Source organism: Amphiprion ocellaris, chromosome 11, assembly GCF_022539595.1.
Source record: "Amphiprion ocellaris isolate individual 3 ecotype Okinawa chromosome 11, ASM2253959v1, whole genome shotgun sequence".
Taxonomy (NCBI): Eukaryota; Metazoa; Chordata; class Actinopteri; family Pomacentridae; genus Amphiprion; species Amphiprion ocellaris.
Genome location: NC_072776.1, coordinates 9,987,526 through 10,000,979, shown reverse-complemented (window position 1 = coordinate 10,000,979; position 13,454 = coordinate 9,987,526). Strand labels below are relative to the sequence as shown.

General features: G+C 39.9%; 1 protein-coding gene across 1 annotated transcript; it reads left to right on the top strand.

Moving 5' to 3' along the window:
- The first annotated feature begins 1,327 nt into the window (after positions 1 to 1,327).
- On the top strand, positions 1,328 to 13,440 carry ttc21b (tetratricopeptide repeat domain 21B). The gene is made up of 29 exons (XM_023284904.3): positions 1,328 to 1,587; positions 1,968 to 2,097; positions 2,208 to 2,318; positions 2,405 to 2,571; positions 2,716 to 2,838; positions 3,193 to 3,350; positions 3,982 to 4,066; positions 4,214 to 4,312; positions 4,433 to 4,619; positions 4,711 to 4,808; positions 5,071 to 5,271; positions 5,526 to 5,655; positions 5,744 to 5,901; positions 6,722 to 6,946; positions 7,071 to 7,309; positions 7,750 to 7,822; positions 8,653 to 8,763; positions 8,851 to 8,989; positions 10,047 to 10,153; positions 10,397 to 10,585; positions 10,807 to 10,917; positions 11,010 to 11,091; positions 11,200 to 11,350; positions 11,431 to 11,592; positions 11,684 to 11,879; positions 12,155 to 12,379; positions 12,510 to 12,630; positions 12,711 to 12,778; positions 12,859 to 13,440. The coding sequence occupies exons 1-29, from the start codon at positions 1,564 to 1,566 to the stop codon at positions 12,934 to 12,936; spliced, it is 3,948 nt and encodes a 1,315-aa protein (XP_023140672.2). The 5' UTR covers positions 1,328 to 1,563; the 3' UTR covers positions 12,937 to 13,440.
- The last annotated feature ends 14 nt before the right edge of the window (positions 13,441 to 13,454 follow it).

Below are 13,454 nucleotides of genomic sequence, written 5' to 3'. Positions count from 1 at the left end.
TCCATCGTCTTCCTCTAATAGGTTTTCAGATGCATTCTTTGAAAGTGCAACAACACATACAGCATTTATTGCTCAATGCTAAGTACAACACCTCAGTTGTTCACCATGTAACTACTGTGTATTACTGAAAATATCTTTTGGATTTATTTATAAAGGACATAAAAGAGTTTGTGTTAATAAATGGACACTATTTATCACGTGTAATTACTCTTGTTAAGTAATCACGAGCAATATTAGTTGAAAAGTGTGACCAAAACTTGTGTGGCACTACACAGAAACATTTCCCATGGCTGAGCATACACAGAGCTCGATACCAACCTGATTTACTCTTTCATTGATGTGTGCTGTAGAGAGTAATGATTATGTGCCAGAGTTAGTGCTAAATAGTACCTGACAAGGCATGGAAAGGTCTCTCCTGGAACAGTTGCACCCATAGCTGGTCCGGCCATGGACTCAACATTGTAGACATCATACTTAACAGTCAATGCATGCTGTTACATAACGCTGGACCAACAATTCCCACTGGCTGGACAGAAATATCTTTCCACTGCACATGGTAAACTATGTAAAGATGTGCTAATGGTTGAGAATGTGTGCAAAAAGACGGGGTGAATGACAATATAGCTGCACAGTAACAAAAATGAGACGCACAAGTTTTTCCTTAGCCAAACAGAAAAAAAACAGAAGCCCAGCCCTACAAAAAGCCAACCACATTAATCCTACGTATGTGAGTGTAATCCAAGCCACTGGGCTCGCTCACATTATTTCCATTTATTCAAAGTAAGCTAAACTTACTTTGACCTTTGACATGCACTGTTTTTTTTTCTTGATGTTGCTTCACATGCATCTGGGTGGAGTTGTGGGAAATTGGGTGAAATGTACAATTGTCTATATTGTACAATATATATTCTTGGATAAAATATAGCATATTTTGGCACGATGTATTTTCCTTATTTTAACTTTTTATTTTATTTAAGAGAATTTTCTTTTGCAGAATGTTAACTAAGCTAACACGTTTTTATTAATAATGAGCTACTATTATTAGTAGTAGCAGTGGTGGTGGAGGTGGTTCTGTATTAAAAAATATTTAAAAGGGTAGTTACGCCACCTAGTGACGCAAATGTAAAGATGGGAGCAATGTAGTTTGTATGCCCCAAGTTTAGTCTGTCAGGCTTCTTTGCAGCCTAAGAGACCTTTTACGCTTGGCCAATTGTGGTACCACAAATTGAACCAAGTTTTTTTTTTTTTTTTTTTAGATTTACAAAGTCTTTAAACTAATCTAGCATTTTAATCTGCCATTTATAGCATAAAGAAGCAACATACAATAACCGTAGAAGAAGAAGTAGAGCCTGAAAGTAGTGACACAGGGAAGAAATACTTCCATATTTCTGCTTGTTCCTAAGTTACCGGACAACGCTAAAGGAGTTAGAGCAAGATGGCGAAAACACAATGAAAACTACAGTAAATATAGCTCTTATCTTAAGTTGTAGTGTAGCGAGAGACTAACAACAACCGTTATATTTACGTTTTCGGTTACTGCTGCAGCACAGTGTTTGAGCCAAGATGGAGGATGAAGAGACGAGCTTGGTAAGCGAACATGATAAAAACAACACCCGAAACTGCACATTAAAGCGAATGACAGAAAAGCCTAAATATCCTAGAGAAGCAACCCAAGTTGGTGTACATTTTAGAGAACGGTTCGTAAGTTAAGACTGTTCTCTCGTAAGTTAAAGTTAAACGGTAATGATGGGCCGTTAGCCGTGACGGCGACTGACATCGGCTAACGTGAACTAGCTAACATGTACAGTGGCTGTAAACGCAGCATCCCTCTCTCAGTTTGGCTTTGCATATTCAGTTACATCAAGAAAAATGCACTAGTCGCACAATGTGAGTGTTTAAAAGCTGTTTTTCTATCATCTCTTTTAAATCCCTGCAAATGCAATCACCTCTTTCTATCTTTTCCACAGGCTTTGATCAAGTATTACTGCTATGAGAAGTATTTCAACCACGCTGTAAACGCTGCAGCAGCTGCTCAAAGGAAATTCAGCAATGATCCTATCTACACTTTTTTCCACGCTTATGGTACCCTCATGCAAGGTGAGCTCAAATAGAGTAATATGTTCTGCTTAGATAAGAGCCTCCTGACATGCATTTATCTCGTTTTTTTATTGTTATTATTATTATTGTTATTATTATTATTATTGCAGATCAAATCCAAGAAGCTTCAGCAGAATTGGACACAATCAGAGATGATCGAGACATGTCTCTCTGCACGTTAATGGCTCTTGTCTATGCAGAGAAGAAAAAGACAAACCCAGGTGAGTGAGCAGAGTCCAGAGATTCATGCCGTAAATGTTTCTTGTAATGGACTGAACACACTTGTCTACGTGTCTTCGCTTCACAGACAGAGAAGTTATTCAAGAACTTGACGCTAAGGTCAAAGAGGATCGTAAAAGTGCACCTCCCAAGAGTCTGTACTACGCTGGAACTTTTCTCTGGCTATTAGGAAGAAATGATAAGGCGAGGGACTACACAGAGAGAATGATCAAATTCTCCAATGGCTCTAGAGAGGTGAGGTTTATGCTTTTGACATATGGCTGAGAGATGCATCAGTACTGCTTTTCAATTTTATGAAAAGGCTTGAAGCGTGTGGAATGATAAGAGGGATCTGTTTGCACTTTCGAGAAATGTGAATTGATATTTGTGTTTTTTTAGGGGATAATCCTAAAAGCTTGGATTGATGTGACATCTGGTAAAGACGCCTACGCCAGAAAGGCTGGAAAATACTTTGATGAGGGACTGAAAGAGAGAGCAGATGTTTTCGCCTTGATGGGAAAGGTGACATGGGAAATACAGCTCCATGCTGAATAGCCCTCCTCAACCACGGCTGCAGATGTTATGATGCTATAATTCCTCATAGTCCCTACACATTTTACATTACTTATTGGGTCTCTAATTGACTCGGTTCTTGATTTAATTTATCCCTTGCTATCATCTGTGTGTTTTTATGGTTTCTTGAAAATTCTTGCAGTTCTTTTCTACAGTATGCTATTTAAATGAGTCACATGACTTTTGAGATGGAATTTCTGCTTAAGACACTTGGATATTTCAGTTATATTGCTAGTCATTTGCTTTTGTTCATGTTCCTTTTTTAAATTCTGTACAACTTCCATGATGTTTTGTCTGTTCTAGGCACAATACTATGAATATCGTCAGAACTACTCTGGAGCATTAGAGATAGTTAACCAAGTCATCGTGAGTTTCCCAGGATTCATACCTGCTCTCATCAAGAAGATGAAAGTATTACTGAACCTTCAAGACTGGGAGCAAACTGTAGATGCAGCACACAGGTATCTCGTTAAGTGGTTTAGAGGTTTCTCCCAAATCATACCAGATTTACAAATTTTCCTTTACAAAAATCCTAAGGAATGGTAACAATGTCTCTGGTGAAATCAAAACATGCAAAAACATTTAGAATCACCACCAGGCATATGAGAAAAAAAAACAGTCTGCCTTTACAAATGGCCCAGCATTCAAGTGCAAATGAAACACCACCGTGATGCCTCAAACCAGTGCATACTGACTAAGCCATTGTTTGTGCTTGCTCCTCTGGACCTTAGCCAGTGTCAGACAGCATAAAAAGGCCTTTGAGCCAATGTGCTGGAATCACATACAGTTCCAAGGAGTCACAGTTCAGGTTTTCTGAACAGGAGGAAGAAATTACTCAGGTTACACCAAGTTCAGAACCGCTGGGGTGCCCTCAGCGTGATGTTGTGAATTTGGGGGGTGCAAGCAGCAAACAGTATTCCTGACATCCTTTGGACGCCTTCACAATTCCTTTTAGTTTTAATGTTATTTGTGTGGGAGCTCAACACAGTGCTGCAGGAGTATCAGATATTCTATGGCTATCAATAAAAGAAATCCAAGCTTATTAAGTGTTGGAAATGGACTTTATTCACAGCACCTTGTGTCATGTTTCAGGCTTTTACAGAAGGATAAAAATAACCCGGAGGCCTTACGGATGTTAGCTCTGCATTCTTTATGTAGAGATGGCGATATTACTGAGGTAAAATTTGCACGTTTTCACACGTTCAAACTTTGAATTCATGCAGTTACAATCCACATGAATCAAAATAAACGGTCGATAATTACATTGATGATGGAGCTGGGGCTCATCAGCTGTCATTAAAAGTTTTTTCATACCTTTTTTCAGTCTGTCAAACAGCTTTCAAACCTCATCAGCAGTTTGGACATTCTGGAACCACACAACCCTGAGCTTTACTACAAAATGTCACTCGCCTTCACCCGCGTTGTAAGACCATTTTCAGTGTTCTTTTTCAATTCAATACTACAGGTGTGATCTTTTGTTACTTCTTAAGGCTTTTTCAACTTGTACAGAATTACAACTTTTCTTGGTTTTGTGTTTTTACAGTGTGGACGAAATGAGAAAGTAATTGAGCAGACACTCAGAATGGTGGAAAGAGCTTTTTCTGTGGCATCAGGGGACTCAGATTTAGCAACAGAGCTCGGCTACCAGATGGTGCTTCAGGGCAGAATCAGGGAGGCTATGAAGTGGTACATTATCGACAGGGATAGGACTAGTGTTTCAGCTATGACTGGTAACATGTTTAAATATTTTTTTTGCTGTCTGTGTGATATTTTGGGTGTATTCACGCTTACAAAATATATGTTTTCATTTTCATTATGCAGGTATAATTCGCTGCCAGCTGATAGAGGGACATCTTGAAGATGCAGAACAAAAGTTGGAATTTCTTACAGAGATTCAACAATCTATTGGAAAATCAGGGGTAAAGTTGTTTTTTTAAGAGTATGCTAGAGAAAAAGGCTTATCAGAATTTGGAACTGTTTGCGAGGAATTAAGAGCTTCTGGCAGGATAAAGAGCAACTCTACATGTAGATCCTCAGTATTTTTTCTTCAGTTATTGTTCCTGATTGACTTTATGTTTTAATAATGTCATCTTTGTTCTTGAACAGAATACTCTTGTCAAAGGCTGCTTTTCTTTTATGAAACTAATTACTTTTTCTTTTTTCATTTCTTTATTATACTAGGAATTATCATACCTACGTGCTGTGCTGGCAGCGAAAAAGCGCCGTTCCCAGGAGGAGGTGACCAACCTGCTGAACGATGCGGTGGACACACACTTCTCCTCCCTACAGGGTCTGCCTCTGGGAGTAGAGTACCTTGAGAGGCTGAACCCTGACTTCCTGTTGGAGATTGTCAAAGAGTATCTTGCGCTGTGTCCTGCTAAGGTACAACTGGAAGAATCATCAGTGACAGGATGTCTTTTGCTCTTCCAAATGTACATGTAAATCTTGGCTCTTAAATTTAGTCAGTGCAAGACAGCCTCAATCAATAGTGTATTTACTTATCAACTATAGGCATTTTTTGTTTTACACATTTCTGGTTGAGTATGGGGATCTGCTACTAAACCCTCTTGCAATGAGACTCATCATAAAAGTATGTTCAAGACTGTCTGCAGTAAATAACACTTAGACTGTTTTAGCCTCCTGCCCAGGGCCAGGCTTCTGCTCCTCAGCTCCAGCAATGTGCCTCCTTGTTGGATAAAGTGGTCAAGATTGTGCCAGGTCTTCTTCAAGGGGTCTTCCTGCTAGCCAAAGTCAGATATCAGTCTGGTGAGTACTGCAATTAAAAATGTGAATTTTTTATTGTTATTTTTTTACAGATGTTGTTCTATATCAAATTGTTTCTGTGTTCATTCAGGCGACATTGACGCTGCTCAGAGCAGTCTACAGCACTGCCTGGACCAGTGTCCTTCTCTTGCAGATGCTCATCTGCTAATGGCACAGATTCACCTGCAGCAGGGTAGCGTGGCGTTGTGTTCCCAGTCTCTTGAACTCTGCCTCAGCCATAACTTTGAGGTAAAATCACCATCAACATAAAAATATATTTGACTTTGTCTATCACTTTTTTTAACCCACTGTAAAACAATAAATGTATAGTAAGTGTGTGCTTTGTTAGGTATATTACCTGCAGCAGAGGATGTGGATGAAAGGATGAAGCAAGTTTTATTGAATGCATAACCTCTATTGCAGGATGCTTTGAAGAATTTCTTAGTGCATCTTATTAAACTTATAGTCCATGTCTGTGTGTTTTGGATGTATGTTTGTGTGTAAGTAAGACGATGAGTGTGTTCTGAAAAAGAATGTTTCTTTATCACATTTCACAAAGTCCTGAAACCCTTTTGTAGATTTTTCCTGGTCCTTGGGTTTAGTGACAGCGATAGTTCCTTCAGTGATTCATAATTTTGATGAATAATGTGTTACTACAAGTTTTGGAAGTTAAACCAGGGTTTCCTTGTTTTTATATTTTTCCGACATTTATAGGCCAGAGAATTGGAAAGGTCACTGAAATGTTTGGTCATTACCAAAACAAGGTCTTTCTCCTGGTATGAGAGTTAGTTCACTGTTCATCCTTATCAAGGAGAACAATGGGCCTTTTGATATATTGAGGTCTCAATACTTTTTGTCAAATTACAAGCTGTAGTGGTTTGAGACGAAGCCAGGTCAGTGCAGAATCAGTATTAGTGTGATCAGTGAGAGTTCAGCAGAGTCAGACTGACATCCTGTGGTGATTATTATTATTTGCTCAAGTCTAGAACACAGTCAGAAATGAATCCATAGGAATTTATCCATATTGATGCAGGGATTGCTTATTCAAATTACTTGCTGTTTATTCCAGATTCGAGATCATCCGCTATACCACTTGATCAAGGCTCAGGCAAAAAAGAAAATGGGTGAACTTACTGAGGCTATTCAGACGTTGCAGATGGCCATGAGTCTTCCAGGTATCCGCAGAGCTGGATCCTCGTCCAAGTCCAAGAACAAGAAGACTGAACTGAGCTCTGCTGACTGTGTCTCTGTCTTCTTGGAGTTGGCTGAGGCCCTGTGGCTTAATGGAGAACAGGTAAAATAGTGAGTTTTGACTTAACAAGACTAGTGCATAATATTATTCTTTTTAGGTTTCTACATAAGTCTGGCATCAAAGGAAACAATACCGTATAACCTAATGAATGGATTTTATATTTTAGCATGAAGCAGCAAAGATGATGCAGGATGCCATCAATGAATTCTCAGGAACACCTGAGGAGCTGCGTGTCACAATAGCTAATGCAGACCTGGCCCTGCTGCGTGGTGATACTGAGCTGGCACTGAGTATGCTCAGAAACATTACCCCTGAGCAGCCTTATTACATCCAAGCTAAGGAGAAAATGGCAGACATATATCTGAACCACAGAAACGAAAAACGTCTGTATGCAAGCTGTTACAGGTGAGCAGTAACTCTGGATACAAATGAATGCAAAAACACCACACTGAAATCTAAGATAGTAGCTAAATATATATCCTATCTGAAACCTAATGCTTTGTAAATATTTGTCTGAATAGAAGTGGCTGGAACTTAATTGAATACAAAGCCATTGAATATCCAGCCAAAGTGCACCCACATGCCATCCAGTTAAGTCTGTAGTAGAATTTAGAAGACCACAAGCATAAGGTAAATGAAATAAAAGCTTAAATGAAGCCATTCATGCAGTTGAGAGGAAATGTACAGTTTCCTCCAATTGCCTCAAGTCTTCCTCTGCTCTCAGATGTCCCTTCTTATTGACAGCTGAGACTTAGTAGAGTATGACTTAACCACAGACTAGCAGAGACATATGTCTCCGTAATGAAGTAGAGCATATGTGATGTGATACCTCTTTCTTTCTCCAGAGAAATGGTGGAGAAGCTGCCCAGCCCGCACACATATCTCTTACTTGGTGATGCCTACATGAACATTCAAGAAGTAAGTGGATGGGATTCAGCTGTGCCATATGATATATTTTCTTTGGTTTGTTTGTATTTTAGCCAACCTATTTTGGCTGTAAATGTACAATTTCTTCAATCTACGACTTGCATTACATTGTTAGAGACACAGGTTTACCCAAGCTTTATAATCAGACAGTGTGCATCTCAGAGACTGAGTGGGAACAAATTCTAAGCATTCACTGGACATTAAGTAAGCAAATGTACTTCCTCTCTACACAGAGTTAAAATGCATTTATCTCAATAATTTATCATCAAGGATTTTATAAATCACCCACTTCATGGTAGTTCACGGGGGATCACAGGCAACACAGGAAGTGATCGTTTAGTTGTCTCATCCCTCTTCTCGTAAGGGAAATATCTGTTAGACCAAAGTACAAGAAAAGGAGAATTGACCTGAGGCTGGTGGTGTTGTAGTTTCTAGCTCTCACTGGTGATCAGGTAAAACAAAAACCTAGCCTTAAGTACAATAATGGTTGACAGTAAAAAGGACAGAGTGTATTAAATTAAATCAAAGACCTGGATACCAGCATTATTGTTTGGGTGGCAACCCAAGCGTCCTAAGATTAGTCATGTTGACACATATTTTGGTTGTGATGATGGGCAAGATAACGTCATTCTAGTCCAAAACAGACCTTCCCCCCTTGACTATGAGAAATAGTGTCTTTATATCAGCCTCCACAAAAACTCTGACTAGGTGCAGCAGCTTATAAGGTGTTTACCACATATTCAAAACTATTTATATTTACAAAAACTTAAAACCAGCAACCAGTTGTGACTCCACTTGTCGTCATGTGTGTTTATCCTCAGCCAGAGAAAGCCATTGAGGTTTACGAGCAGGCTCTCAAGAAAAACCCCAAAGATGGTGCTTTAGCCAGCAAGATTGGGAAAGCCCTGGTGAAGACGCATAACTACGTCAAGGTTTGTTTTGTACACTCATTTAAGAACGGAAACACAATTCACATAAACATAGATAAATTGTGTTTACCCATTTCTATTCTTACACAGGCAATCAATTACTATGAAGCAGCCCTAAAGACTGAGCAACAGAACTTCCTACGCTATGACCTGGCCGAGCTTCTGATGAAGATGAAGCAATATGAGCGCTGTGAGAGAGTCCTGCACGATGCTCTGGCCCATGAACCAGGTAATAAAAGGCCAATTCATGGTTTCTGTGTCCGTGTGAGCTGATGGATGCAGGCTTTGAATGCAGATGGTGTGTGCACACATGGTTCTGTTGATACGAAAAAAATAGGTTACGCATCAGTCTGCTACATAGACACTTTGCATTGCGTCTCACATCGAAAAACCTACAGGGCTGCTGTATATGGTTATTTAAAAATATAATTTTGGCTTTAATTTATGGACAGCTGAAGAGAAACAGGAGTAGGGGGAGCCAGAGAGGGGATGACATGCACCAAAGGGGTAGGAACTGAGCCCAGGCTTATTGCATGGTGTACACACTCTACTGGGGCGCCCTCCCATGGATGTTTCTGAAAGGCTGGCTGTGACTTTGCACTTTGTACAGGATATTGCAACTAGTTACAGCAGGGCTTGTAGGCTGTAGGGCTGTGTCAATGATTTTTCCTGGGGTGTGCCGAGAGCCATGGAAAAATCTGCATCTGGAGTTCGTTGTCTTCCCGTCTTAAGCACAGTGAGCGGACATAGCACAGGATTTTTGGAGAATTTGGAACTTCCTACTGTGTTTGGGTGCCATTGCTGGAAAGCATGTACAATTCAAAGCACGTCCAAAGTCTGGCAGTGACTACTTCAATTACAGCTCAGTTAATTGTGAACTATGAAAGTGTGGATAACAGCAAATCTCACTGAGCTGCTCCTCAAAACAAGCATTAACTTTGCTTTCCTGGCACTTGTGCCGATAGTGGGCAGATGGCAACTCTCACATCATGCTGAACCATGCAAACATGCGGATGTGGAAAGCATCACGGTGTTTTATATGCAGTGAACTCCTAATGTCAATCTCCTTAATAAAGAAGAATTACACAATCTAGTCATTATACTAGTTTGCGCACAGATGTTAAGAGCAGATAATTCTTCAGTTTAAACACCCTGATACAAAGATGGAAATTAAATATTCGCAAATATTTATTGTTCTAATGCCGCACACTGCTTGAATTTATGAAACGTGTTGTACTTATGTGATAGTGATAATGGCTTGTTGTGTTGCTGTTATTTCTTCTCAGTGAATGAACTGCCTACACTCTCAGATGACTGCCGTTATCTGGTTCTGTTGGCAAAGATCCAAAATAAAGTTGACAAAAAAGAGGAAGCACTACTTTCCTTACAAAGAGTAAGTGACGCCAGTTATTTGGCTCTCAGACACTTTGTGTTTCTTTTGCATTTTGTATGAGATATTTTGCTTGTTTTCTTTGAGGTACGCTTGCTGTTCTGCCTAAATAGTCAGAAAATAACATAAAATGAAGAAAACATTTTTAAAAAGTCTGTCTTCTTTTACTTGAGTCCACAGAGATGATATGTGATGTTTGTTACTGCTGTTATTTCCGTAATGAGGTTGTGTATTTGGTGTCCATAGGCCCGGGATGTCCAGGCCAAGGTACTGAAGCGCGTGCAGTTGGAGCAGCCTGACGCTGTCCCCATGCAGAAGCAACTTGCTGCCGAGATCTGTGCTGAGATCGCTAAACACTACACAAGTCAGAGAGGCTATGAGAGAGCAGTCAAATTCTACAAAGAAGCTCTTGTGTATTGTGAGACAGATCGCAAGGTCAGTGCAGCTGAATCAAAAACGTTCTGTGTACTTACTGCAGCTGTGGTTAACAAACACTGGCGTCTTTTTGAGTCTCTCGCCTGCATTTTTAAAATTTTGTGATTTTAGTTGTTGATAGTTTGATTTAAGCAGAGAGTCTGATTTATGTACTCTATATTGTTGGACCAGGAATTTTTGTCACATCAGCTTCTTCAAATGAATGCGCTCCCTGTTTCTAGGTGATGCTGGAGTTGGCACGGTTGTACCTCACTCTAGGCGAGGTTGATGCGTGCCAGGAGCAATGCAGCGTCATTTTGAAGAACGACCAATTTAATGAAGACGCAACTCTGGTTAGTTATTTCCTTCTGCCAACACAATTATGGCCATTACCTTTTTTAAAATGAATGTAAAGAACTAATTTCTTTCATATGTTTTTCCTTAGATGATGGCAGACATTATGTTTAGGAAAGAAGACTATAAACAGGCGGTTTTCCATTTTCAACAACTCCTGGAGCGTGAACCAGGTGCAAATGGGTCACATTTCTCTTGTTTTTGTGCTGAATGTAAATGTGAATTGATGGTTTGCCATTTTCTAAATGGAAAGCATAATAACTTACACCTGTTGTGTCCAGACAACTACCCAACTCTGTCACGACTGATTGACTTGTTGAGGAGATCGGGAAAGTTGGAAGACATCCCGAGATTTCTTGATATGGCAGAGAAACATTCTTCCAGGACTAAGTTTGAGCCTGGGTTTAACTACTGCAAAGGACTTCATTTGTGGTAAATTGCAAGAGTGTCTTCTTCAGATAATGGGGACATCTGTTTCAAGCTCGTTGACTAAACTTGTGCTTCCTGCTCAGGTACACAGGAGAACCCAATGATGCTCTTCGACACTTTAATAAGGCGCGGAAAGACAATGATTGGGGTCAAAACGCTGTGTATAACATGATTGAAATCTACCTAAACCCTGACAATGACACAATTGGAGGAGAAGTGTTTGAGACTTTAGACGGTGAAATTGGGTAAGTGGACTTAATTAACAGAGCAGAGCAGAAATCTCACACTTCACATTTGCGCCTAATGCTAAGGTGGTGCAACTTCGTCTCTCTACAGGAACTCCACGGAGAAGCAGGAGTCGGAGCAACATGCTGTGAGAACAGCTGAGAAGCTGCTGAAGGAGATAAAACCTCAGACGCCAGGCGGATACACACAGCTCCGCATCCTGGAGAACTACTGCTTTCTGGCGACTAAACAGAAGGCCAACGTAGAGAAAGCCCTCAGTGTTTTCACAGAGATCGCAAACAATGAGGTAAGTAAACTCCAGATGGTGCACACGACTTACATCACTCTGTCCTGTGTAAATATACCCACACCAGGAGCTTTGCATTATTTTAGGGTCCCTCTTAATGCCAACCACACCATTTGGTTATAAAGTGCACAATAAAGTGTCTCAGGCTGAATTACAATCACTGATGTTCGTCATTGGTTGCATGGTCATGCTGTGTAAGTTTTCTTACATCTCATTGAAGTAAATGCTGTGGTCAGATTCAACCCATGTGATCCTAATTCTTTGGTTCAATACAGAAAGATCACGTGCCAGCACTGTTGGCCATGGCAACAGCTTACATGATGCTAAAACAAACTCCTCGAGCCAGGAACCAGCTCAAACGCATAGCTAAGATGGACTGGAGCATTGCTGATGCTGATGAGTTTGAGAAGAGCTGGCTGCTCCTGGCAGACATCTACATCCATTCGGGGAAGTATGACATGGCCAGCGACCTCTTGACAAAATGCCTCAATCGTAACAAGGTCAGCCTGGAATTAAATCAGCACAGCTCCATTCACATTTAACTCTTTTTTTCCTTTTTTCGACATTTTGTGTTTCTTTATAATGCAGAAGTTGACTTTCATGTAAATTTCCAATTGCACTTTTTTCCAGTCATGCTGTAAGGCTTATGAATATCGGGGCTACATACAGGAAAAAGAGCAGGCATTCCGTGATGCAGCACTCAGTTATGAAATGGCTTGGAAATATGGAAATCGGACAAACCCTACTATTGGTATGTCAACCAAAATCGCATGACTAGTTCTGTTTACAAGGACAAATATTTCTAACATGAAGCGTCTGCTTTTATTTCAGGATACAAGCTTGCTTTTAACTACTTAAAAGCAAAGAGGCACGTCGATGCCATAGACGTGTGTCATAAGGTGAGTTGCCTGCGGATGTTTTCATTTTAAAATCCTCAATATGTTTTTATCCTGTGAATCACCTTCATTTTTGTCCGCAGGTTCTGGCTGCTCATCCAAATTATCCAAGAATGCGAAAGGACATCCTGGACAAAGCTCGAGCTGCACTGAGGTCTTAGTGCTGGAAACCACTGTTTCAGTAATGAAATGGCTTAGTTTTGATTTAATCCACTTCGATTGTTTGGATTTTACTGTCAAGTTGAAAATGTGCAGCGATTCGTCTGATTTCTTGGTGAACACATTGCTATGTACATTTTTTTTTCTCAGCGTATGAATAGTTGGTTGCTGGCAATTCAGAAAGAAAACACAGTGCAGACATTCAGGCTCATACACAACTGAAAGCATTTTTTTCTTTCTGTCCTCACAAAGCCAGACACAAAGCACCTCAAAAAAAAAGATTTAAGTGTAGGAATAAGGAGATCTTGCAGAAAGGACGTCTTAAAGAGCATTTAAGCTTTATTTATTTATAAAGTGATAGTTATACCTTTTAAATCTGATTCATGACATATCAACATTGCCTGTTAATGATATTTTATAGTTGTGTATCTGATGTTTTACAATGTTTTATCTTTTCATGGATGTTATAAATTTAGATCATTCAAAAATAAACTTATTTAGATGTATTTTGATGATGGTG

What these genes read in the sequence shown, in the direction of transcription:
- ttc21b (XM_023284904.3), top strand. Translation starts at nt 1,564, where the DNA reads ATGGAGGATGAAGAGACGAGCTTG. An exon ending in GAAGAAAAAGACAAACCCAG is followed by an intron (nt 2,319 to 2,404) that starts GTGAGTGAGCAG and finishes TTCGCTTCACAG; the next exon opens with ACAGAGAAGTTATTCAAGAA. An exon ending in TGCTCTGGCCCATGAACCAG is followed by an intron (nt 8,990 to 10,046) that starts GTAATAAAAGGC and finishes ATTTCTTCTCAG; the next exon opens with TGAATGAACTGCCTACACTC.